At 48.2% G+C, this 22,115-nt stretch overlaps 2 protein-coding genes across 6 annotated transcripts in view; one reads left to right on the top strand and one right to left on the bottom strand.

Annotated features, from left to right (window-relative positions):
* The first annotated feature begins 1,155 nt into the window (after nucleotides 1-1,155).
* CYREN (cell cycle regulator of NHEJ) lies at nucleotides 1,156-8,543 on the top strand. Its single transcript, XM_081038064.1, has 4 exons — nucleotides 1,156-1,268; nucleotides 3,440-3,702; nucleotides 4,678-4,753; nucleotides 5,757-8,543. Exons 2-4 carry the CDS (start codon nucleotides 3,575-3,577, stop codon nucleotides 6,018-6,020), a joined length of 468 nt encoding a protein of 155 aa, XP_080894190.1. The 5' UTR covers nucleotides 1,156-1,268; nucleotides 3,440-3,574; the 3' UTR covers nucleotides 6,021-8,543.
* The window catches only part of LOC308492737 (cytosolic carboxypeptidase 3-like), a gene marked incomplete at its 3' end in the record, with an annotated part of 76,906 nt that continues 61,854 nt past the window's right edge, over nucleotides 7,064-22,115 (bottom strand). For 3 of the 5 annotated variants that reach the window (XM_081038057.1, XM_081038058.1, XM_081038059.1), the window contains one exon: nucleotides 7,958-8,543. In XM_081038057.1, coding sequence (XP_080894183.1) covers nucleotides 7,958-8,543 — 586 coding nt within the window. Of the gene's footprint in view, nucleotides 8,544-10,209; nucleotides 10,421-22,115 lie in introns of all 5 variants that reach the window. The other 2 variants (XM_081038061.1, XM_081038060.1) reach the window with 2 other exon arrangements.

The following is a 22,115-nucleotide window of genomic DNA, read 5'->3' as shown; positions in this document are numbered from 1 at the left end:
AATCACATTTCAAATGGCTGTCTTGACAATGTCACATTTTGGGGGCAGACTGTCAGTTCTGATCACCCTTTGCCTCAAAACACAATAGCAGAAGGTTCACCTGTGACTGTGCTTGTGTTTTTAGTGTGTGACCTGGGAGTTTCTTTGCTGGCCTCTTTTAGGTTGCTTGAAGCACTATGATTTTAACTAAAGCTAGATGGTAACTCCACCTGTAAACTGTGCTGAGCCTCAGGCCGAAAGGAAACCAACGACGACACCTGGGCAGCTTGGCAGAGCCATCCTGTTCACAGAGGGAATACTTTGGCCGCTAATTTGAAGTAAATATTAGTAACACCTACTTTAAGATAACAGATGTAAACAGTGGCTCTAATTTGTCTTCCTGCATTCTAGGCGCTCACCCGGGGGTGTATGCCTCTAGCAGGGAGCGTTGAACTTGGCAGCTGTGCGAATCCTGAGCTTCCAAAAATGCAGGCTCCTCTCCTCCCCTCACCCTGATTTCTGATTCAGGGGGCCCAGGAATCCACACTTTAACGAAGACCAACCAGCAAGCTTCAAATGGAGCCACATGTGGGGACCGTTCAAAGAAAAAATATTCTGTCAAATAATTTTTCATGACCTTTGTTAAAGATCAGTAAGGCAGGCTTTATTGTAGAGTGGGGCTGCTCCAGTGGGGTTTTTCAATGGAGGAGAGATTGGGCTCAACTCATAATACAGCAAAGATAAGTGGGATTTGATAGCCAAGGAGCAGGTTGCGGCTCAGTGAATAGAAAATTATTAAGAGGAAACATCGGGGATAAGGGGGGATTCTGGCAAAATCGACCTAACAGGAATCTTGCTGAAGCCAACGTGCGTGATCAGACATCACCCACGGGGGGGCGGGGGTTAGGGGTGGGTAGTGGAGGGTGAGGCACCCCATCAGATTCGAGGGTGATCAGATTTCGAGAAATGGGGACTCTGGCTAAACCAGCTCAGCAGGATTCTTGCTAAAATTGAACAACGTGGAGATGCACACGGAAGCCCCAAAGCCAGGGCCTGTTGGAGAAGAGAGTTCAGAGGAGCCCGACTCGAGTTGGGTTAGGAGAGACTGTCAGGACCCAGGACAGCGGGGCCGGCGTGTGGCGTCCGCAGCCGGGGGCGGGGACCTCGCGAGCGGCCTGAAGGGGGCGCGCCCGGGCCTGGCCGGAGCCGGCGGCAGAAGTGCGGAGGCTGCGTGGGAGCAGGAGCGGGGCGAACGCGGGAGCCGGGGACGTCGGCGCGGGGCCGGCGGGGTGCGCGCGGGGCCGGGGGCCGGGGGCCGGTGGGGGTGCGCGCGGGGCCGGGGGCCGGGGGGGGTGCGCGCGGGGCCGGGGGCCGGGGGCCGGGGGGGGGGTGCGCGCGGGGCCGGGGGCCGGTGGGGGTGCGCGCGGGGCCGGGGGCCGGGGGCCGGGGGCCGGGGGGGGGTGCGCGCGGGGCCGGGGGCCGGTGGGGGTGCGCGCGGGGCCGGGGGCCGGTGGGGGTGCGCGCGGGGCCGGGGGCCGGGGGCCGGGGGCCGGGGGGGGGTGCGCGCGGGGCCGGGGGCCGGGGGCCGAAGGGGATGCGCGCGGGGCCGGGGGCCGGGGGCCGGGGGCCGGGGGCCGAAGGGGATGCGCGCGGGGCCGGGGGCCGGGGGCCGAAGGGGATGCGCGCGGGGCCGGGGGCCGGGGGCCGGGGCCGGGGGCCGGGGGCCGAAGGGGATGCGCGCGGGGCCGGGGCCCGGGGCTCCGCCACCGCCGGGTTCCGCCTGCCGGGCCCGCCCCGGAAGACAGGACCTGGGGCGGGCGGAGACCGAGTCCTGCCTGGAGCGCTGGGGCCTCGCCGGGTGGCCTCCCGCGGGTCGGGAGGAAGGGATGCGGGCGGTGGCCGTCGTCCGCGAGGTCCCGCGTGGACGCCCCCGAGTTTCCCGGCCTCTCCCCTCCAGCGGGTTGGCGCTCGTCGTAGCCGGGGCGGCGCTGTTGTCCCCACGTGGCAGGGCGGGCCCCGCGCCCGGAGCGCTGGGCACATCACGTGCCCGCGGGGCTGTCAGGATTTTCCCAGCTCGCCCCGCGCGGCCTCTGCCTCCGGGGCTTGGCGTCTGCAGGGCCTCATTTGTAATCCTGTGGAAATTGCTAAACCTCAGTTCCTGTCTGTAAAATGGGCTTAATGATATCGGCCTCGGTCAAATAAAGGTGTGCACCCACCGCTGCGCTGTTCCCCTTGCCCAGCTGTCAGCAGTGCTCGTGGATGTGGGGATGACTTGGATCACTCCCTGAATTTTGACGGAAATGGGTACATGGGCAAAGGTCTGCCCCCTGTGGCCGGAGAAGTTAGGATGATGTCTGGTTAATTTTTTTCGTAAGTTGTAAACGGCCATTCTGGATGAGCAATAAATGATCAAGTTGTTCAGAGAGGAAGCTCTTATTCTTGGCTGACTACCCTTTTCTAGGTAGACCTCTGCTCCAGTGAGATCCCACCGAGGCAGGAACCCTGAGCTGCTTTCAGAGCTGACTGCTAAGTGGAAGGAAGACTACCTGCACCTTTTGAGTCACAACGTGGGAGGCAGGGGCTGCAGTGGAATCAAGTGGGAGTGGGAAGAAGAGAGGCCAAGTTAGATGAGAGGCTGCCTGGGTCCTGCTGCATCTCGCACTTCAGGGAGCCAGGCGCAGGAGTTTCTGATCCCTCCTCCTGGTTAAAATCTGACCAGTCAGAAGTATCTTCTGATTAAGGGAGGGGGTGTTTGCCAATGAAATCTTGTTGTAAATCAGAATGGCCTCAGGGTTTCTTGTAAATACACCACCACGGAGAATAAGAAGTCTGGAGAGAGAGATCCTTGAGAGGTTATTTTAGGGTAGGACAGGCTGAGCACCCTGGACACAGAGCATTTGGGGTGGCAAGGAGAGGGGTGTGCCTCCTTTCTTCCTTTCTCCCTCTTCAGTGTGGAATGGCTCAGGCAGAAGCTGCAGGAGGCATTTCTGTTGGGCCTGGCTACCTGTGTGGGGCCCGGGGAACTACGGCAGGTCGGAGGGCTGCTTCTCCCTGAGCCCATCAGCTTGCCCACTGCCACACCTCCCTTGATGCCTGGGGAGGGCCCATCTGAGTCTCCTGGGCCGGACCCACCACCCCGGTCACCTCTGACCTGCCCCAACCAGTACTTGTGGCTGATGACTAACAGTATTCTAGCTTATTTAATTCACCGGACTTTGTTTTTTTTTGTTTTTGATCTTTTGTGGAATTTATTGATTCTAAACAATTTTTTTTATTTATTGGGGTTTTATTTATTTTTTTATTTATTGGGACAATTGTTAGTAAAATTACATAGATTTCAGGTGTACAATTCTGTATTACATCATCTATAAATCCCATTGGGTGTTCACCCCAGAGTCAGTTCTCCTTCCATCACCATATATTTGATCCCCCAATTCACTGGACTTTGTTCTTCCTTTAGGAATTAAAGCTTGACTCCCAGTCGGGACAAACAGATCTACAATTCCTGGAGTGATGAATCTGATTTGCTGTCCTGAATTAGAAAAGCAAGCCAGTAAGCGTGGGCCCTGACTCCTCTTCATGAGCGACTAGAGAGATGGCAGCTTTGAATTCTGGGGATAAAAAGAGGGTCCTTCCTGCCTGGATGACAGCCCAGGTGGCTGAGAAGAGAATGGTGCCAGTGAAGAGGAAGAGAATGGCAGCGGTGCCAGTGGCTGCAGCAAGGTGGGACAACATCTGGCCAGGGGCCTCCTTCAGAATCGAGAGCAGGAGGGATGCAGGGATCTGGGGGCATCACAGTCGCTAAGCCGGGTCTTCCAATGTTGGCAGAACGGTGAGGTGGGCAGGCGTTTTTACCCACAGATAGCACCTCAGCTTTTGTGAGGCTCACAGGCTATGTGCGGGAGGCAGTGAGCTATCCCCCCAAATACAGGTCCCCCAGCCCCTATTGGTGAATCTCCACTGTCAACCCCTCCTGTGTCCACTCCCAGATCGTGGTTCCCTTTCTCAGGACCACACACATTAGCCAGGTTCTCAGACACCACTTGTCCAAAATGCCAGTCTCTTCACTTGCAACAAAAATTGTGACCCTCCAGTGGGCAAGATGAGTGGACCAGGTGGTCCAGTTTTCCTGTGGGTTGATTTGCAGGGACAGACAGAGGAGCAGCAAGTCGCTGGGCCAGCATGAAGTCAGAGGCTGTGGGGCAGGCCAGCTGAATGATGGTTACTGGGGGGCTGCCAGGAAGAGGACGTCGCTGTACTCTCCTGATGGGGCACCTGGAGCTCAGCCCCTCCCCCCCGGCTCTTCCTTGTTTAAGGTTTCTTGGTTAGCAGCCCCCCTCTCTGATTGTCACAGCCCTTCTGTGCAGTGTTTATGCAGTCAGCTAGGTTCCAGGCAGGTCTCGGCCCGATGGTCTGTGTGGCCTGCTCCAGTGTGCTGTGTCAGTGGGCTCTCAGGAGCGGCCGCCATGCCCTATTTCCAGATCCCTGGGGGAACTGACAGTGGGTGAGAAGCCCTCTCTGTTGCCTCCATGACCCCCCATGCCAGTCACTGGTCACGAGGATGAGGAAGTCCCGTTGGTGCCCTGGGGAAGTTGCCGCTCTGAGAGCCAGGGGATACGACACTCTTGCTCACCTTTTACTCCTCGTGAGACCTGGTGGTCATCTGTCCCCAATCGAAGCGTTGCACCTTTCTTTCAGACTTCCTGCAGTGAAGACGGTGTACTGCATGAGTGAAGCCGAACTCGTAGACGTTGCTCTGGGCGTCCTGATTGAGGTAAGGTCAGGTGTGTCTGTCCTGACTTTTAGGACCCCAGACTCTTTACAGGCAGAAACTAGATGACCCCCTTGCTTAATGTCACTAGAAGAGACACCCTGCGTTTTCAGGCCTGGGGGAGTCCTGGCATCTGCCCTTCTTCCGCCCACTTCTTGTCCCCCGAGTCTCTCAGGCCATGCTCCCCTTGGTCCCTCCCCCTGTGAGTGTGCACTGACTGAGCATTTGGGGCTGGATGCCTGGGGAGGGGTGGCTGGGAGAGGGAGAGGGAGAGCAGCCCTGTGTGTTGGAGGGGAGTGCGTGGTACTCTGGGTGCGGAGGGGACAGCAAGTCTAACTGCTGTGTTCTCTGAAGGGTCTTTTGGGTGACATGACTGCTTACCACTGTACTTCTTAATTAGCAGGACACCGCTGGCGTCTCTTGGCTTCTTGACGCGCATAGTAATTGTAGCGCCTTAGAGTTGTGTGTAGTTAACCAGGTGATTTTATAGTGCGTGCGTGTGTGTGTGTGTGTGTGTGTGTATATATACACACGCTATACACACACATGCACACTCATATGTATATATAGTATATTACTATCTCATTTAATCCTTGCAGTAACCCGGTGGTACAGTTATTTCAGGTACTATTATCCCCATTTTACAGATGGAAGAAATTGAGACTCGGGGACTTTCCCTTAGTTATGAAGCCAGTAAGCGACAGCTTGGGCCCACATGTAAGGTTTAGATTCAGTGCTCCTTTCATGCTGTCACTCTGCCTTTCCAAATAAGTTTTTTTCTATTTAGTTTTCTGCTTAGGTAATTCTCAGGCCCCTGCCCCCTTCTCTCCCAGGTTGGTCTTGATTCCTTAGAGAACTGCGGAGAGGTGGTAGGTGGGGCGGCGGTCCCTGATTTGGGAGCAGTGCCAGAACCTGGTCACATGTTGGCCTACTCCCTCCACCGCCAAACCAGCACATTAGGGAAATAAAATACATGCGTTTGCCTGCTATTTCTTCTATTTCACAGAGCCGAAAACAGGAAGAGGCGTTGGAACGGCTGCCTCTGTCAGGCGCAGATAAGCTGGAGCTCTCCCCAACCTGCTCAGCGGCACGGTCACCGAGTTCACTGAGTTCTGGGAGCGGAAGTGAGGGTGAAGACAATGGCAAAGGTGCCCCTCCCCCAGGCCTTCGCCCTTGTCAGGAGCCTGCAGGTTCTGACTCTGCCTGCCCCAGAAGCCCTGAGGAAGACGAAGATGTGCTGAAATACGTCAAGGAGATATTTTTCAGCTAAGGGGGACTTTCTTCCCAGAGCAGCTGAAGGGGAATGTGCTTTTCCTGTCTGCCTGGAGGCTGCTCCCAGCTCCACACCTCCTTGGGCTCCGACTGTCACCTTGGAGCAGAGACTCCGGGCCCTGGGAAGTGAGGAATCAATGAGCTCCCATTAGAATTCCTCTCACAATGTGTGCTCTTCTAGCTCAGGGGCTTTGCAATCCCAGTTGTCTGTTGTATTAGGTTACCAGGCTCCAGGGAAAACGAGGTTGTGCTGGTCAAACTTACTGGAACCAAAGAATCATCTTAATAATTTTCAAAGAAAAAAATAGTATGGCTGCTAAATACACTGGAATTCTTCCACTTTAGTCAGTGCACAATCTTTCCCTACGGAGGAAACTATTTTAAAAATAGTTTCCTTTACAAGGCAACCACTCGTCCAGCCCTGAAGGCAGGCTCTGCTCTGGGAGCTTGAGGCTCACTGGGTGCAGATTGTGACAAGCTCCTACCAATCAGACAGGCCTCCCCCCCCAGTTGTGCCCTTCCTTCCACTTGGCGACCTTGGCCTTCACCCCTAGGAAGGCAGTTTTTTGTTTTGTTTATTTTTCTACAGATTTTATTGGGGAAGGAGAACAGGACTTTATTGGGGAACAGTAGTGTGTTTTTCCCAGGACTCATCAGTTCCATCCAAGTCACGTTGTTGTCCTTTCAGTCTTAGTTGTGGAGGGCACAGCTCAGCTCCAGGTCCAGTTGCCATTTCTAGTTGCAGGGGGCGCAGCCCATCATCCCTTGCGGGAGTCGAACCAGCAACCTTATTAAGAGCCTGTGCTCCAACCAACTGAGCTATCTGGCCACTTGGGAGCTCAGCGGCAGCTCATTGACTTCATTCTAGTGTGTGGGGGGGTGCAGCTCGCTGGTCCATGTGGGAATCGAACCGGCAGCCCTGTTGCCCGGAGCTCGTGCTCTAACCAAGTGAGTCACCTGTCCGCCCCTCCAGGCAGTCTTAAATCAGAGTGGGACAGGACCCCAAAGGAGACGCTCAGGACAAGAAATCACGGCAACATTCATATTTCTGCTTCTGAATTTAGTGTGGCTCTTGACAGGCATACAATGAACATACAATGAACAGGCATACATTTGCTGTACAGGTTTTATAATATATAGGTGCTGAAAAATACACGGAAGTCCCAATACACAGGCTGTACTTGTATCCTTTCTAATTCTGGGTTGAGCAGTGAAGGGACACGACGATTGTGTGGATGTGGAACCTTTCAGGCTTGTTCACCTTTCTCCCTGCCCAGGATTTGGTGTATCCTCCTGAACTCCCAGGTCCCATGTTAGGACTGAATTGCTTGCTGACTCCCCTCTGCTGTTGGCTTCAAGTCCAGGAGCTTTATTCAGGGAACATGCGAAGTCCGTGTCCTTCTTCAGTGACTCCCTTGGAGATCTCCCCTGGGCCTTTGGGAGTGGTGGCTCATCCCACCCACCAGGGACGGAGGGGGCAGTTTGCTAGCCAGGACCTCGAGGACACTGAGGGGCTCTTTCTTGGTGTTCTCCATTTGTTGCCATCAACCTTCATTGGGTTTCAGTTTGGCGTTTGGCTGCTCCGCCTGGCCCGGTGACAGCAATCCTTATCTCCCCCTTCCTGAGCTTAAAGTAACAATGGCTTGCTCGGAGCAGTTAATTAAAGCACAAATCCTTGTGACAATGAGCTCATGGTTTTAGGGTGTCCTTGGGAACCTTGGAAGTTGCAAAGGACACCCCTACACTAAAGCGACAGGTGTCCCGGCTGCCCTTACTACCTCCTGGCTTCCTACCCGCTCTGCAAGAGGGCCTGTCTACTAGAGCTCGAGATCAGCATTAACTATGAAACAGGACGGCTGAGAAGACACACCAACCCGTGGATTCTCCGGCACCTTCCCTGAGAGGGAACCCTTGAGATCATGCCCTTAGGCTAGACTAGCAGTGCTCAAGCTTGCCCTTCTCTGCCTTATGAGGGAATATAGCTGTGGCGATAAGCAAAAGGATGAGTAAGGCCTGGGCAGTGCTCAGAGCCAGAAACCCAGGCCCCAGGAGGGAGAAGCTGAGCCACTTCCAGGTGTAGTTGAGGAAGAGGCCCAGGCCGCCGGCCAGCAGCGTGGAGGCCATCGCCAGGAAGCTCACTGCCAGCTGCCATTCGCCCTCGTTACTGTTGCACTGTGCCAGGAGGAGAGGCAGGGGGACAAAGAGGGTAAGGACGAGGGCCCCGTACACGCCAAGCCTGGCCAGGGCCAGGCCAACCCGAGGCACGCCCAGGTCCTCCAGCTCAGGGAACTGGTGGCACTGGAGGGACCCTGTGCCCTCATCCCACAGGCAGAAGCTGTAGAAGCCGAGCCTCAGTTTGGGCAAGTCGGTGAGGTTGCCGGCCTTCCAGAGCAGAGCATAGAGCAGCAGGCAGATGACTGTGGCCGAGAGGATCAGGATGCCGACGAACAGCAGCTTGGGAGCTCGCTTTGGCATTGGAACGGTCATCTTCTGACCTCGGCAGGGCTGCTCTCGTGGGACCCTGTAGGGAAGTCACACCAGTGAGTGTCCAGCTCTCCCTCTCTCCCTCCCAGTTTCTCCACAAGCTCATATTCTCCCTTCTGGAATTCCATAAAAACCTGTGGTGAAATCCCATCGTCCTGCCCACCACCCCCCACAAGAAATCTGAGGTCACCTGCAGGCAGGACCCATTTTGTAAGCCTTCAGCTGCCTCTCTGAGCTGAGTTCAGAGGGAAAGGCACCCCCAGGCACCTTGGAGTGCCTGAAACATGCAACTTCAACATAAGCCTTTGGGCATATTTGTGAGGGGGCTTCTCAGATTTCTATCGAGGATGGGTTTGCCTAGGGTAAAAGAGAAGCCTGTTGTTGGGTCCTGAAGGAGGGGGAAGATGCTGAGGGCTCTGGGGACTCATGGTTCTCAGGGCAGCTGTCACTGGTCCCACCGGGGAGCTGTAAGAATTATCATCCCTGGTCCACAAACCAGTCAGACCCAAACTTCTGAGGTTGGGGCCAGGCGCTGGTGGGTTCTAGAAGCTCTGCAGCTCATTCTAACATGAACCAAGCCTGAGGCCCACTGCTAGACCACCAGAGTTGACCTGCCTGCTCTGGGAACTCATGGAGTTAAGACAAAATACCGCCTGGTGATGAAATTGCATCATTACTTTTAAAACAACTACAATATTTTTTTCCCCTGACAGCAGCAACAATATGTTAATTATAAAAAAATCTTGGAAAATACTTTTAAAAAGTAAAAATACATAAAAATAACCTTTATCTTCCACTGTGTACATAGAACCACTGCTAATGTTCTACCAATATTTGTGCTGATGTGTTTTTACATAATCATACCATTGAACATAGTGCTTTGCTCATTGAATATTGTGAACATTTTTCAAAGCTGTTAAATATTTTTCAAAAACATAGTTAGTGGCTACATAATAGTTCATCATTTATGCATTACACTATTAATAGACAAATTGTTCCCATTTTTCACCATTACAAATGATCAAGGAAAGTACTAAACACCTAAAAGTACAATTAAGTCAAGGGTAGAAATACTGTCATGTGGGGTGTCTAGTCCCGCTCCCCGCATAAGCAGGATTTGGTGAGGCCAAAAAGGAACACCCATGGAGCACACCCCCACATAAATAGGGGAGTCATACCACTATAGTCTCGCTGGTGGCTGGGTTGGAGACACAGGAAACAGGCGCCACACGATCTGCAAACCCGCCGTCCGCTTCTCTGCCAACCAACCAACCCACCGGTGAAGCCACGGCAGTTATGTTTGTGGCTAATGGCTAATGGTTACAGCTGATGGCCAACTAGTCACAGCTGATGGCCATCTATTACCCGAGCCAGCACCTTCCCACGTGAGGCCAAGAGCCTAGAAACTGCTCTCCTGGCTCTGTCCCCACAAATACTCTTCAGTGTTTTATTGCAGATTGCCAAATTGATCTATAGAAAACTTGTTAGCTGTAGTCCCTCAAGTAATGAATGGTATATATGTAGCTTCCTCATCACTTTTGAAAACCATCTTTTCACCATGTTTTTAATCAGAAGGACTTCTCCAACTTGGGCACTGAAAAAAACTATAGTCTGCACAATATACTTTTATATTTAGAAAATTTCCCATATGGAACAAAACAGCCATTTACATCCTGAAGGCCCAGGAACCCAGAACCACAAACCTCATGAGACAAAAGGAGCTGGAGCTGAAATGCTTAGCGGCGGCGTGTCAGTGCACCCAGCCAGGAGTGCCAGCTGGCGTCCAGCAGTGCAGTGAGTGGTGGCCGTTGGTGGCCCTGCGGAGAGCCTGGAGACGCACACAGTCCCAGAGATCACTTTAGGAGCAGCAGTCCCCTTTTCCTTCCTAAATAAAGCTGACCACACCCCTCTGTTCTGCAAGAACAGAAAGGGATCAATTGAAAAAAAAAACCTAGTATCAGGGAACAGGATGTGGGACACGCGCAGGGAGAGGATGGTGTCGTCTTAGCCCATACGGGCTGCCGTCACACAGTGCCGTCACACAGATTGGATGGCTCTGATTTCGCCCAAAGCTAGAATGGGTGCTCCACCAAGCTATGATCTCGCCGACAAACCGTCTTCATCTCTTTAGCCCCAAAATGGTGCCTAACAGACAGGAGGAGCTGATTTTTTTTTATAGAAATGTATGCGAATTTCATATTGTATCTGTTAGTTATTTCACGTACGTATTTTAATATATACCTGTCTTACGACACCTTGAGTCAAAGGGCCATGTTTTATGTCTCACACACATGGTGCTGCGATGGCTTCTGCTCGCTTCCTACTGGAAATATGGACAGACTTAAGGAACTTGTGGACAGAGAGGTAGGAGACTAGTCCTAGCTTCTTTTCCTAAATGTTTCTCAGTGACACTATATGGATAGTTGGTTGGCAAACCCCATGGCACTCCACTGTCCTAAGAGCTTACCCTGTGTCATGCAGGGTGGCAGGTGAGGTCTCTGGTCCCGGTCCCCACATAAGAACACAGGACGTGGTGAGGCCAAAAAGGAACACCCACGGAGCCATAAATACGGGAATCAGACCACTGTAGGCTCGCTGGCAGCTGAGTTGGAGACACAGGAAGCAGGAGCCACACGATCCGCAACCCACGGTCCGCTTCTCTGACAACCAACCTCACTTGCTAGCTGCAATCCACACTTGCAGGCTCAGCCCTCATCTTCTTGCTAGCCCCCATTTTCTGCTAGCGTAGCCATGGCAGTTATATTAGTGGTCAATGGCTCACTGGTTACAGCTGACGGCCAACTCGCCACAGTTGATGGCCATTCAATCACAGTTGATGGCCATTTACTACCCGAGTGAGCACCTTTCCATGTGAGGCCAAGAGCCTGGAAACTGCGTTTCTGGCTCTGTCCCCACACCCTGGTTTTTCGTTTCGTTTCGTTTCGTTTTGTTTTGTTTTGGCTTCGAACAATGTTAGTAATCATGTTCTCGTCACAATGGGCCTTTCAATTCCCTTTAATGATAAGCCTGTGCTTCCTTCAGAGGGCAAAAGGGGAGACTGCTGAGTCATTGTTGCCATTTTTAGATGAACTTTTATAACAAAGTTTTTAGATAAATTTTCTGTTTATAATAAAGTAATACGTGCTGATTGTAGAAAACTAGAAACATGTAAAAGTGTGGAAAAATCATCTATGACTTCAGGTCGTAGAAATAACCACTCAACAACACATTTCCTTCTATAATGTTTTACGTAGCTGGGGGTCATGTAAATATTTATGTTTGTATCCCACTTTCTACACATCATTACACAGTGTGAAGATTACCCCTGTCACTAGAAATGCTGCCTAAAGGATACTTAGTGACTGTATATAGCAGTCTCATGGTTTATAGTTTTTATATATTATGTTTTATGACATTACTTTGTAATATTATAAATAATGCTTTGGTGAATATGTTTGTGAATCAATTTATCCTTTGTGAACAAAAAAGGGGCTATGGGTTAAATCTGACAAGCCACGTGACCGAAAGTAACCACCCAGGAGGGTCTGATCACAAATTCCTAACTGGGCAGGTCGTAGCGGGTAGTCACATCCCAGGTCCACAGCTTCCTAAGCAAAGGTCAGTCTTTACCCTAAGTGAGCCCTGTCCAGTGTTCTCATGCATCTAGGGTCACGTACCTTTGAAATGTCAGAGTAATTTATTTTTCCAGACCCCTCGAAGGCACAACTGCTGGCACGAGAGCATAAAATCACAGAACCACTTATTGTTATCTTGTTGCCCCCATACCATCTCTATGTGCTGCGAATGTTAACTATTAACTATCCTGTACCCACCAATGTAAAGGAAGCATGTTTCTCCATTTGGCTTTTTATCCAACTCTAGAGATTTCCCTGCTATGCTTCCTCCCATCTCCTTAATCTACCACCAATGGATTTCATGCAACCCTCCTTTCATTTCATTTGATTCTCATGTATAAAATAAGCTGCAAAACTGCCCTTCTCTGGAGCATTGGAGATCTTGGCATATGTCATCAGTTTGGCTCAAACTCATAAAAATTCTCTACAGGTTTAGATGTTTCTTACATCGACACCTTCCACCAGCAATTTAAAAGAGGGCTTATCTCATCCTCCCCAGTGTTGAATATTCTCGTCTTTGCATCTTCCACAATGACAAATGACACGTCATTGCTATTATTTCTTTCATGAGTACAGCTTAACATTTTTCAAGTGTTTGTGAACCTGTATTTTTTCTCTTGTGACGTGCTATCTGTTCGTTTGTGCTTTTTTTCTTCTTATCATTTTGAGATTTAGTTTTTGTCTGTCTGTATGAGCCCCTTTATAAATAAAGACAGTTAGCTTTTTGCTGTCATAATTGTCATAATAAAGCATAATCCTTTTGCCGAATTAGGGCTTCTGGACACCAATTTAGACTTCAAATTAGCGTGTTCAGGCTTGGCCATTGTCACTTAAGAGTCCCGGGGCAGCAAATTTCCAGTTCAGGAGACAGAAGGAAAACATTCTCAGACTATTCATTTGAGGCAGTTGTTTTTTCGTTTTGTTTTTGTTTTTCAGTTTCAGCATGTCTAAAATTTTCACACTAACAGAATGGTTGCTGAACGAAACACAAGCATCGTATCCTGTTCGAAATTTTGGTCTTGTCAGTTTCTTGAAACGCTCATGAGGTTGTGTCTGAGGGAGGATTACAATTCTGGCAGACTGTGGCATTGAAAACTCCGTCTGGCTGTCTACCGTGCTGGGCAGCAGGGCCTCAGGCTATCCAGGCCCACAGGTCAGGACCCCCAGCAGGCAGGGAAAACGGGGGCATTCCTAACCTGTCTCTGAGTAGAAATTCCGTGCTTATACAGAACTGTTCCTTGAATATAAGGAACACTTCAGAAGGGTTGAGTGAGCAGGAAGGCCATTTCTTGCCCTGGACACTTGCTTATTTTCTGAAGATGGACACAATACTGTTTGAGTCACAGAATCAAAATGAACTTCCCAAACAGCCCCTGGTGTCTTTGTTCCTTTTCTTTTTTTTTTTTAAATTTAATTTATTGGGGTGAAAATTGTTAGTGAAATTACATAGATTTCAGGTGTACAATTCTGTATTACATCATCTATAAATTTTACATTTTTGTCTTATCTCAATACTTGAGATCCCCACAAAACTCCCTTCTCCTCTACTTTGTCTTATACAAAAACACCAAAGGGGAAAAAAAAAAAGAAAAAGAGAAAAACAAACCCAAAAACCTTCCTCTGTTTTTTCAATTCATTCTTCCTGCACGACTGTCTAATGATATTCAATAACCGGACGATGTTCATAGCTGGGCTTATTAGTCTCACAACATTTACCTGATTCACCACCTGCATATCTTTGTCACAGACAACGCCTCCAAGGCCAACCTCATAAAGCTCGCCTACACCACCTTTCCTGTCAGACGACCATGTATCCACCACCAGTGGAATTCTATTATATTCCTTAAGTGTTTAATAAACCCTTATAGTTTGCCCAGCAGAGAGGAATGCAAGTGCCAGTAGAGAATATCCCCTTTAGTTAGAGTACTCTCTCCAGGAGTTTGAAGACTAGATACAGTCTGGAACATTTGAATTCCTCCATCAGGGAATAATATATGCTCTATCTGACAGGGGTGTATATGCTCTGGGGCTTGCTACCCACAGACAAAAATCCTGGCCCTCATGGAGTTTACATTTTATGAGGGGCTCCATGAGGGCCAGGATTTTTGTCTGTTACTTATTTTTACGGAATGACTGGCCAGCCATCTGTCTATCATCTATCTATCATTATCTCACTGTCATCTATCAAAACTTTGTCTTTTTCGGTTAGATTCCCAATTCCCAGGACTAACTAGCACATAGCAGGCACTCAACAAATATTTCTTGAATGACATATCAATGATTGAATGAGCACCAGCTACGGCACATAAAGCTTCTCTTAAACTCCTATCTATGTTTTCTTTTCTTTTCTTTTTTTTTTTTTGACCTGCTTCTCTGTTCTGGTTCCCTGCTCCTGATCCTTCTCTTTATTTTTATATTCTTTTGATTTACTAAATGTTAAGTGTTCCAGCTTCAAGAGTTGAACACTTTTAGACCACTTGAGAGCATGGATAATCAATGTGGTGACAGCTGAGGTCAAGGGGTGACAGCCCCCTCCCCTGATCGGGCACCAGCAGGAGCAGTCATTACCGTGGCCTTGAGAACTGCCTGCTAGAACTTGGATGTTATAATTTTTGTTGCTGTCAGACATTACACATTTTGCAAATACTGAAGAACAGAAGCTTGAAAGAAAAAACAGGTAGGTTGCTGGGTTGTTATCAGTTGCAAATTTACCTCCTGGCCTTTCTTTTTATTAATGATGTAAGAAAGCTTTAGGGCAGACCCAGTCAAGATGGCCTACCCAGTCAAGAGTAGGTAAACACTGTGCTTATCTCCTCTCATGACCACATCAAAATCACAATGAAACTGCAGAACAACCATCACTGAGAATCACCTGAAGTCTAGTGGAACCAAAGCTCTACAACGAAGGACATACAGAAGGAGAAACCTGGAGACTGGTAGAAGGGGCAGAGACGTGGAATGGGCTGGTCCCACACCTGCATGTGACCATTAAAAATCAGGAGGGATATCTCAGCTGTGGAGACTCCCCTCACCCCCTGGAGGAGCGAGGGGTCCCAGCCCCACACCAGGCTTCCCAGTCCTGGGTTGCCAGGAAGAGAAGTCCCCACAACTTCTGGCTGTGAAAACCAGCAAAGATTGTAGCTGAGTGAGGCGGAGGTTTCAGGCGCTCCTCTTAACGGGCCCACACATGGACTTACTTGCTGATACACTCACTCGCTCTGAATTCCTGATGCAGCAGCTCGAAAGGCACCAGGGACAAACGGAGGAACTGAATTGTCTGAGTCAGGGCATAGCCTGGAGGGGCAGCTTTCTTCCAGAGGAAGGAGTTGGCAGAAGCCATTGTTTCCTTGTTGAGCCCTCCCACTTCCCAGCATGCAGATGCAGGTGGCCACGATAGCTGAGTCTCCATCAACCTAATTTACACTCTTCATTGGCCCTGATTCCCTAAGATCCCCCCACTTCTGGTGGGGTGGGGGTCTCACCCAAGCTGCTTCCAGTGGCTTTTTTTGTGTAAATGGTTTGTCTTGACTCATGCTGCAGACTGTCATAAAATCTCTCAAAGGTTCACAGAACTCAAACAAACAGCATCTAGATTCGGCATGTCCTATACCTCTGGCTGAGCAACCCTAAGCCCAGCACTAGTAACAGTCAGTGTTGGTTTGTGGCTGGGCCTCTCAAGGTACCTCTCAGCCCAGTGGCAGCCATCTGCGACTGCTTTGTGGCTCATGCCAGGTGGCCCCGGCCAGAGCACTGGCTGCTGCTGAACTTGGCCTGTAGTGGGGCTTCTCCCAGGAGGCCCAGGGGCTGGAACATCTGTTGACCAGTTTTAGACCCAGCTGGAGCGTCACCGAGCAGCCTCTGGGGACGACACACCCAAAGGGCAGACTGGGCAGGCGTCAGAGCCCTGCTAAAGTGAACCCTGCTCTTTTGGGTCAGCCCTTGCAATACAACTCCTCCCCTATAGTCACAGCTTATCTTCACAACCAATCAGCCTGATGGCCAATCCCTTCCACTGACATGCAAACAGCAAACAAGGCTCAACTACAACAGGAGGGCACACACAAACCACACAAGGGACACACCTGGAGCACCCGATTCAGGTGATCAGGAAGACTGTGCCATTGAGCCCCACAGCACACCTACTGCATAAGGGCACTCACCAAGACCGGGAGACATAGGGACCCTACCTTATACATAAAAACAAACACAGGGAGGCAAAATGAAGAGACAAAGAAACATGTCCCAAATGAAAGAACAGAACAAATCTCCAGAAGAAAAACTAAACAAAAATGGAGACAAGCAATCTATAAGACGCAGAGTTCCAAACAGTGGTTATAAGGATGCCCAGTGATTTCAGGGAGAACTTGAACAGAGAGATAGGAGATAGAAAACAAGGACAAGAACCAGTCAGAAATAAAGACTACAATAACTGAAATGAATAACACATTGGAGGGAATCCACAGTAGATTACATGAAGCAGAGGATCAAATTAGTGATTTAGAAGATAGGGTAGCAGGAAACACTCAAACAGAACAGCAAAAAGAAAACAGAATAATAAAAAAAAATGAGGCTAGTGAACTAGCGTCTGGGGCCTCTGGGACAGTATCAAGTGTATTTGCATCATAGGGGTATCAAAAGGAGAATAGAGCAAAGAACTGAACACCTGTTTGAAGAAATAATGACAGAAAACTTCCCTAACCTGGCAAAGGAAATAAGACATACAAACCCAGGAAGCACAGAGTGCCGAAGAAGATGAACCCAAACAGGCACACACCAAGACACATCATAATTAAAATGCCAAACCTTAAAGATAGAATCTTAAAAGCAGCAAAAGAAACGCAGTTACTTACAAGGGAGCTTCCATAAGCACGTCAGCTGATTTCTCAACAGAAACTTTGCAGGCGAGAAGAGATAGGCACAAAATGTTCAACGTGATGAAAAGATTAGTACAACCAAGATTACTCTACCCTGTAAAGCTGTCATTTAGAATCAAAGGACAAATAAAGAGTTTCCCAGACAAGAAAAAGCTAAAGGAGTTCATCAATGCCAAACCAGAATTACAAGGAATCTTAGAGGGACTTGTTTAAAATGGAAAAAAAAAAGATAAAAAATATGAATAATAAAATGGCAACAGTTACATATCTATCAGCAATTACTTTCAACATAAATGGATTAAATGCTCCACTCAAAAGACATAGGGTGGCTGAGTGGATAAGAAAACAAAACCCTTACATATGTTGCCTACAAGAGACTCACTTCAGATTGAAAGACACACACAGACTGAAAGTAAAGGAGGAGAAAAAGATGTTTCATTAAAATGGAAACAAACAAAAAAGCTTGGGTAGCAATACCTATACCAGACAAAATTTGACTTTAAAACAAAGGCTATAACAAGAGACAAAGAAGACCCCAGTAATCCCACATCTGGGTATTTATCTGAAGAAACCCAAAAACTATCTTGAGGGGACATGTGCATTCTTATGTTCATTGCAGCATTGTTTACAATGGCCAAGATGTGGAGGCAGCCTGGGTGTCTGTCGATGTATGAAGGATAAAGAGGAGGTAGTACATATATACAATGGAATATTACTCGGTCAGGGAAGGGAATGGGTTCTTGCCATCTATGGCAGCCTGGATGGACCTGGGGGGAATTGTGCTGAGTGGAGCATGTCAGACAGAGAAAGACAAATTCTATGTGATTTCGATTGTATGTGGAAGCTAAATAACAAAATAAACAAAACAGAAACAAACTCATAGATACAGAGAATATTTTGATGATTTACAGATGGGAGGGGGATTGGAGGTTAGTGAAAAAGGGGAAGGAGTTAAGAAGTACAAATTGGTTGTTATACAGTAATTTGGATATAAAGTAAAGCACAGGGAATATAGTCAATAATATGGTAACAACTATGCATAGTGTCAGGTGGGTGCTAGATTAGTCAGGGGGATAATTTCTTAAATTATATAAATGTCTAACCACTATGCTGTACACCTGAAACTAATATAAAATAATATTGAATGTCAATTGTAATAGAAAAATTTAAGAAGAGAGGAAAGGCGAAAGGGAAGAAGAGGGTTAAATTTCCAGGTATAAAACAAATAAATCCTGGGGACATAATGTACAGCATAGGGAATATAGTAAATGATATTTTGACAGGTACAGTGTCAGATGCTTGCTGGATTTATCACGGTGATCACTGCTTTAGGTATATAAATGTTGAATAACTATGGTGTACCCCTTAAACTGATATAATGTTGTATATTAGCTATATTTTAATAAAAATATTTTTTAAAAAGAAATTAAAGTAGATTTCTCTGTCTTGAAAGGAAGGTTTCTCGGACATCTTCTAGGCTTAAAAAATTTGTGACATCCAAAGCAAAATACTCTGGCTTTTCTCCTCCTAAGAAGAGATTATTAGAAATGTTGCTCTTGCCTTTTACTTTTCCAAATTTTATGTACTTAAATTTTGCTGCAGCCAGAGGGCCTGTGTGCTTTGCCTTATTAGTTCACATGAATTAGTAGATAAATCAGTTATTCAAACATGCATTATTATAAATGTTGTTAAAAAAAACAAACAAACAAATCTTCCTCCTCGAAAGAAAAAAAAAAAATCTGTACGAGACCATAGAGAGAGAAACTTTCTTTAAGAATTCTGTTTGATCAGTAGGAGTGGTCTGGAAAGGAATCTAATTTGATTGAGGGCTTATTAATAATTAAAAACAGACCTCAAAATCTCTCGAGCATTTATTCCATTCTGTGCTAAGCACTTAGTAGGTATTATCTTACAAAATTCTCTCAACAACCCAATGGAAGCAGATTTACCATTATTATCTGCATTTTCCAGAGGAGAAAACTGAGGCTTAATGAGGATCAGTAACCTTCCCAAGTTCACACAGTCAGTGGATGGTGAAGTCTACCTAGCAGGATTGTCATAATCACAGTACGAACCTGCATCTATCTAACTGAGCATGTGCTTACTGAGGCCTCATTATTGGTGGAATAATGGTTCTGGGCATAGGCTTTGCAGCTGTGTATCCTGGGTTCAAATCCCACCTCTACCATTTACAACCTTGGTTAGTTAGATAGGTTACTTGTGCTTAGGTTTCTCATCTGTAAAATGGGCATAATAGAACTTATTTTATAGATGTTCTAGAAATGAAATGAGGTCATTGGAACGTTGGAACATGACCTAGTAAGCAACCCTTAAATTATTATCATAGAGAGGAAACCGAAGCCCAGGGTCACACAGCCTGTCAGCAGTGAAATTCCAGGGAAGATGAATAGTGCTGTAGTTTGCTAACAGAGCTTCACTGGAGGACCTAACTCCAGGAAGCTGTCCTCATTGATGTTTGGTGACGTTGATACCAGGATGCGGGCATCACGTAGAGACATCGTGGTAAAGAGCATGACCCTTAGAGCCAGACCAGCTGGGTTCCCATCACTGTTCTGTTGCGTACTAGTCATGTGACCTTGGGCATATGTCTAGTGGCATACAGCCTCTCCCTTCCTACACCCTCATCTGTACTGCACCCACAGGCCCATTCTTGGGGGCTGTTGTGAGATTGAAATGGGTTAATTTATCTGGAATGGACTGGTGCCTGGCACACTGTATCTATGGCTGCTCTGATTACGCTGATGAAGTTGTGATTCAGGGACAGAGAAGGGAAGTGAGGGAACAGTGAGGTAGAGGTGGGGGGTGGGGAGCGTAACATGAACAGTGAGAAGTGAAGGCCAGGGAAGAAAATATCAGCAGAATAAAGCCAGAAAACTAGAATCTGACAGGATGGAGAGTCAGGTTGAATGTTTATCAGAGGAGGCCTGCAGCCCTGACTAAAATCTCTGGCTGAACACACTTGGGATCAGAGTCTTTATGGTTAGGGTGTGGTTTTGACAAAAATAATAAAGGAAGAAGGAAGGAAAATATGTCATATTTCCTTTTGCAGAAATAAGGTCTTTTTATTTTTCAAAATCGGGCCACATAGAGTCCCCGAAGATGTTTCTGGGGATGACTGGGCCTTACATCAGCTTTTTTATGAAACACTGTGATGTTTTGACAGACTGAATTCTTCCATGTAAATAAAGCCAGCTTTAAGCGGAAATACGACACCATGAGACTGCAATGCAGCGTCAGAAGCATGAGTCCCGCCACCTCCACATACAAACTACTGAAATAGGCTGTTTCATTAACTTGCTATCTGCTCACTTGTTTTTTTTTTGCGTATTATCCCTTTGCTAGCAGATGATCCAGGTAGGAACAAAGGTCAAAAAAAAAAATTTTAGAAGGAGAAAAAAATCCTTATCAACGAGAAACGGCCTGTATGTTGGAACCCATCCTCATTTGTTTTTTTCATTGCTGGGACTCCACAGTCACGTTTAGGGGACGCGAAAATTCACAGGACCCAAAGCAAAGTTGAAGACAAATCGTACTAGAAACTAGGGACTGCCTTGGGCTGTCGACTCTTGGTTCGTAGGCTCCAGCCCTCTCTCCTGCAAGCACGATGGAGATTCACAGACCCCACTCGCCTCATGATCCAGGATTCCACCTGGTGGCCCCATTAATGACTCCTCGGATGCTCTCCTGAGACATAGGCTGGAGGGAATCGGTGACACTCAGGACAAACCGGTACCTGCCTGTACTGAGCTTGTACTCTAGCTGGGGAGACAAACACCAAACACATCTTAAAAAACAAAAAAAAAGGAAAAAAGATAATTATAACTTTTGGAGAGATTGGAGGAGGAAATAAACAGGATGAAGTGTAGGCGAGAAACTGGCAGGAGGAAGAGGTGAGTCTAGATCAGAGCACCAGGGAAGGCCTGTCTGGGAAGGAGAGTATGGTGGTTATACACACCCTGTGGGGATAGGAACAGACTGGGGGCTGGGGTGGCCATAGCCCAGTGACCGAGGAGAGGGGAGGAGGAGCGAGACAGGTAAGTGTGGTCTAAACCTCCGAGGGCCTTGGAGGTGTGGATTGTGTCCTTCTGACTCCGTGCTCCATTATCGCACACCCCTAGTCCCCCAACATAAGGAGATAGCCCCCCAGGCAGTGGGGCTGAAAGAGCAAAGAGAGGCGCTGAGTTGAGGTATTATGTCATGGTACCCTGCCCACTAGCCCCGCTATAAAGACCAAGGCCCGTTCATGCAGTTTGTACCTACCAGCCAAAGAAAAGGAGAGAAGGGAGCGAAGACAGTCACTGAGACTTAGACCTGAAATTTTGCAGAAGGTATTTTGAGAATTGGCTGGAAGGGAGGCAGTGCTCCATGAACCTTCACCTCCATCTGAACACAAGGGGACGGGATTCTTCCTTGTAAGCTTGTGAGGCACATGAAATGGCTTCTAAACATGTCAAAATAACTCAAAGAAAGAAAACTGTAGACAATTCAGTAGCAGTTGTTAAGGGGCCTCCCCCTCCATCCCTCAGGCCAGTATTTGGGAACCTCGGAAAAAGACGTTTTTCCTGGTTACTCAGGCTGGCGTCACTGACACTGTACTTCCTGGTGGGAAGGATGCCCGAGGAAGGGCAGGCATTGCTGCTCCTTCTCGTTCTCTGCTGTGCCAGAGGCTTCGCTGTTTGTAACCATGCCCCCCCACACACACTGCTGCCAATTGGACAGAAGGTATCTGTCCTCACTAAAGCACTGGGGCCTGGGGGTCATCTCCCAAAGTCTATTGAGGTCTAGGTTTGGGCTGATAAAGTTAATTCATGTATCAGGACCCACAAAATGGAAGCAGATTTGTAATATCTATCCAGCTCCCAGGTAGATTTCTACAAATAAATGGAGGGGAAATTGAGCCAATTTCCAAACAGAATGGCAGGGGTACTGGAGGGACAGCTTGGGGGAGCAGCATATTTTACAGAAATCATACATATGAAATTAATATATGATAAAAATGGCATTATACTTTCACGGAAGAACAGATTTTTTGTTACTGCAGAAGCAATCAGTTAACTGAAAACAAAACAAAACTGTTTT

The sequence above is a fragment of the Rhinolophus hipposideros genome, assembly GCF_964194185.1.
Source record: "Rhinolophus hipposideros genome assembly, chromosome: 25".
Lineage (NCBI taxonomy): Eukaryota > Metazoa > Chordata > Mammalia > Chiroptera > Rhinolophidae > Rhinolophus > Rhinolophus hipposideros.
This window is presented reverse-complemented; position numbering and strand designations above follow the sequence as displayed.

Bases quoted from the DNA above. Each gene is read 5' to 3' on its own strand.
- CYREN (XM_081038064.1), top strand. From the start codon at position 3,575: ATGGCAGCTTTGAATTCTGGGGATAAAAAGAGGGTCCTTCCTGCCTGG. The intron at 3,703-4,677 runs GTGGGACAACAT...CCTTTCTTTCAG, and splicing joins GTGCCAGTGGCTGCAGCAAG to ACTTCCTGCAGTGAAGACGG. The intron at 4,754-5,756 runs GTAAGGTCAGGT...TCTATTTCACAG, and splicing joins CTCTGGGCGTCCTGATTGAG to AGCCGAAAACAGGAAGAGGC.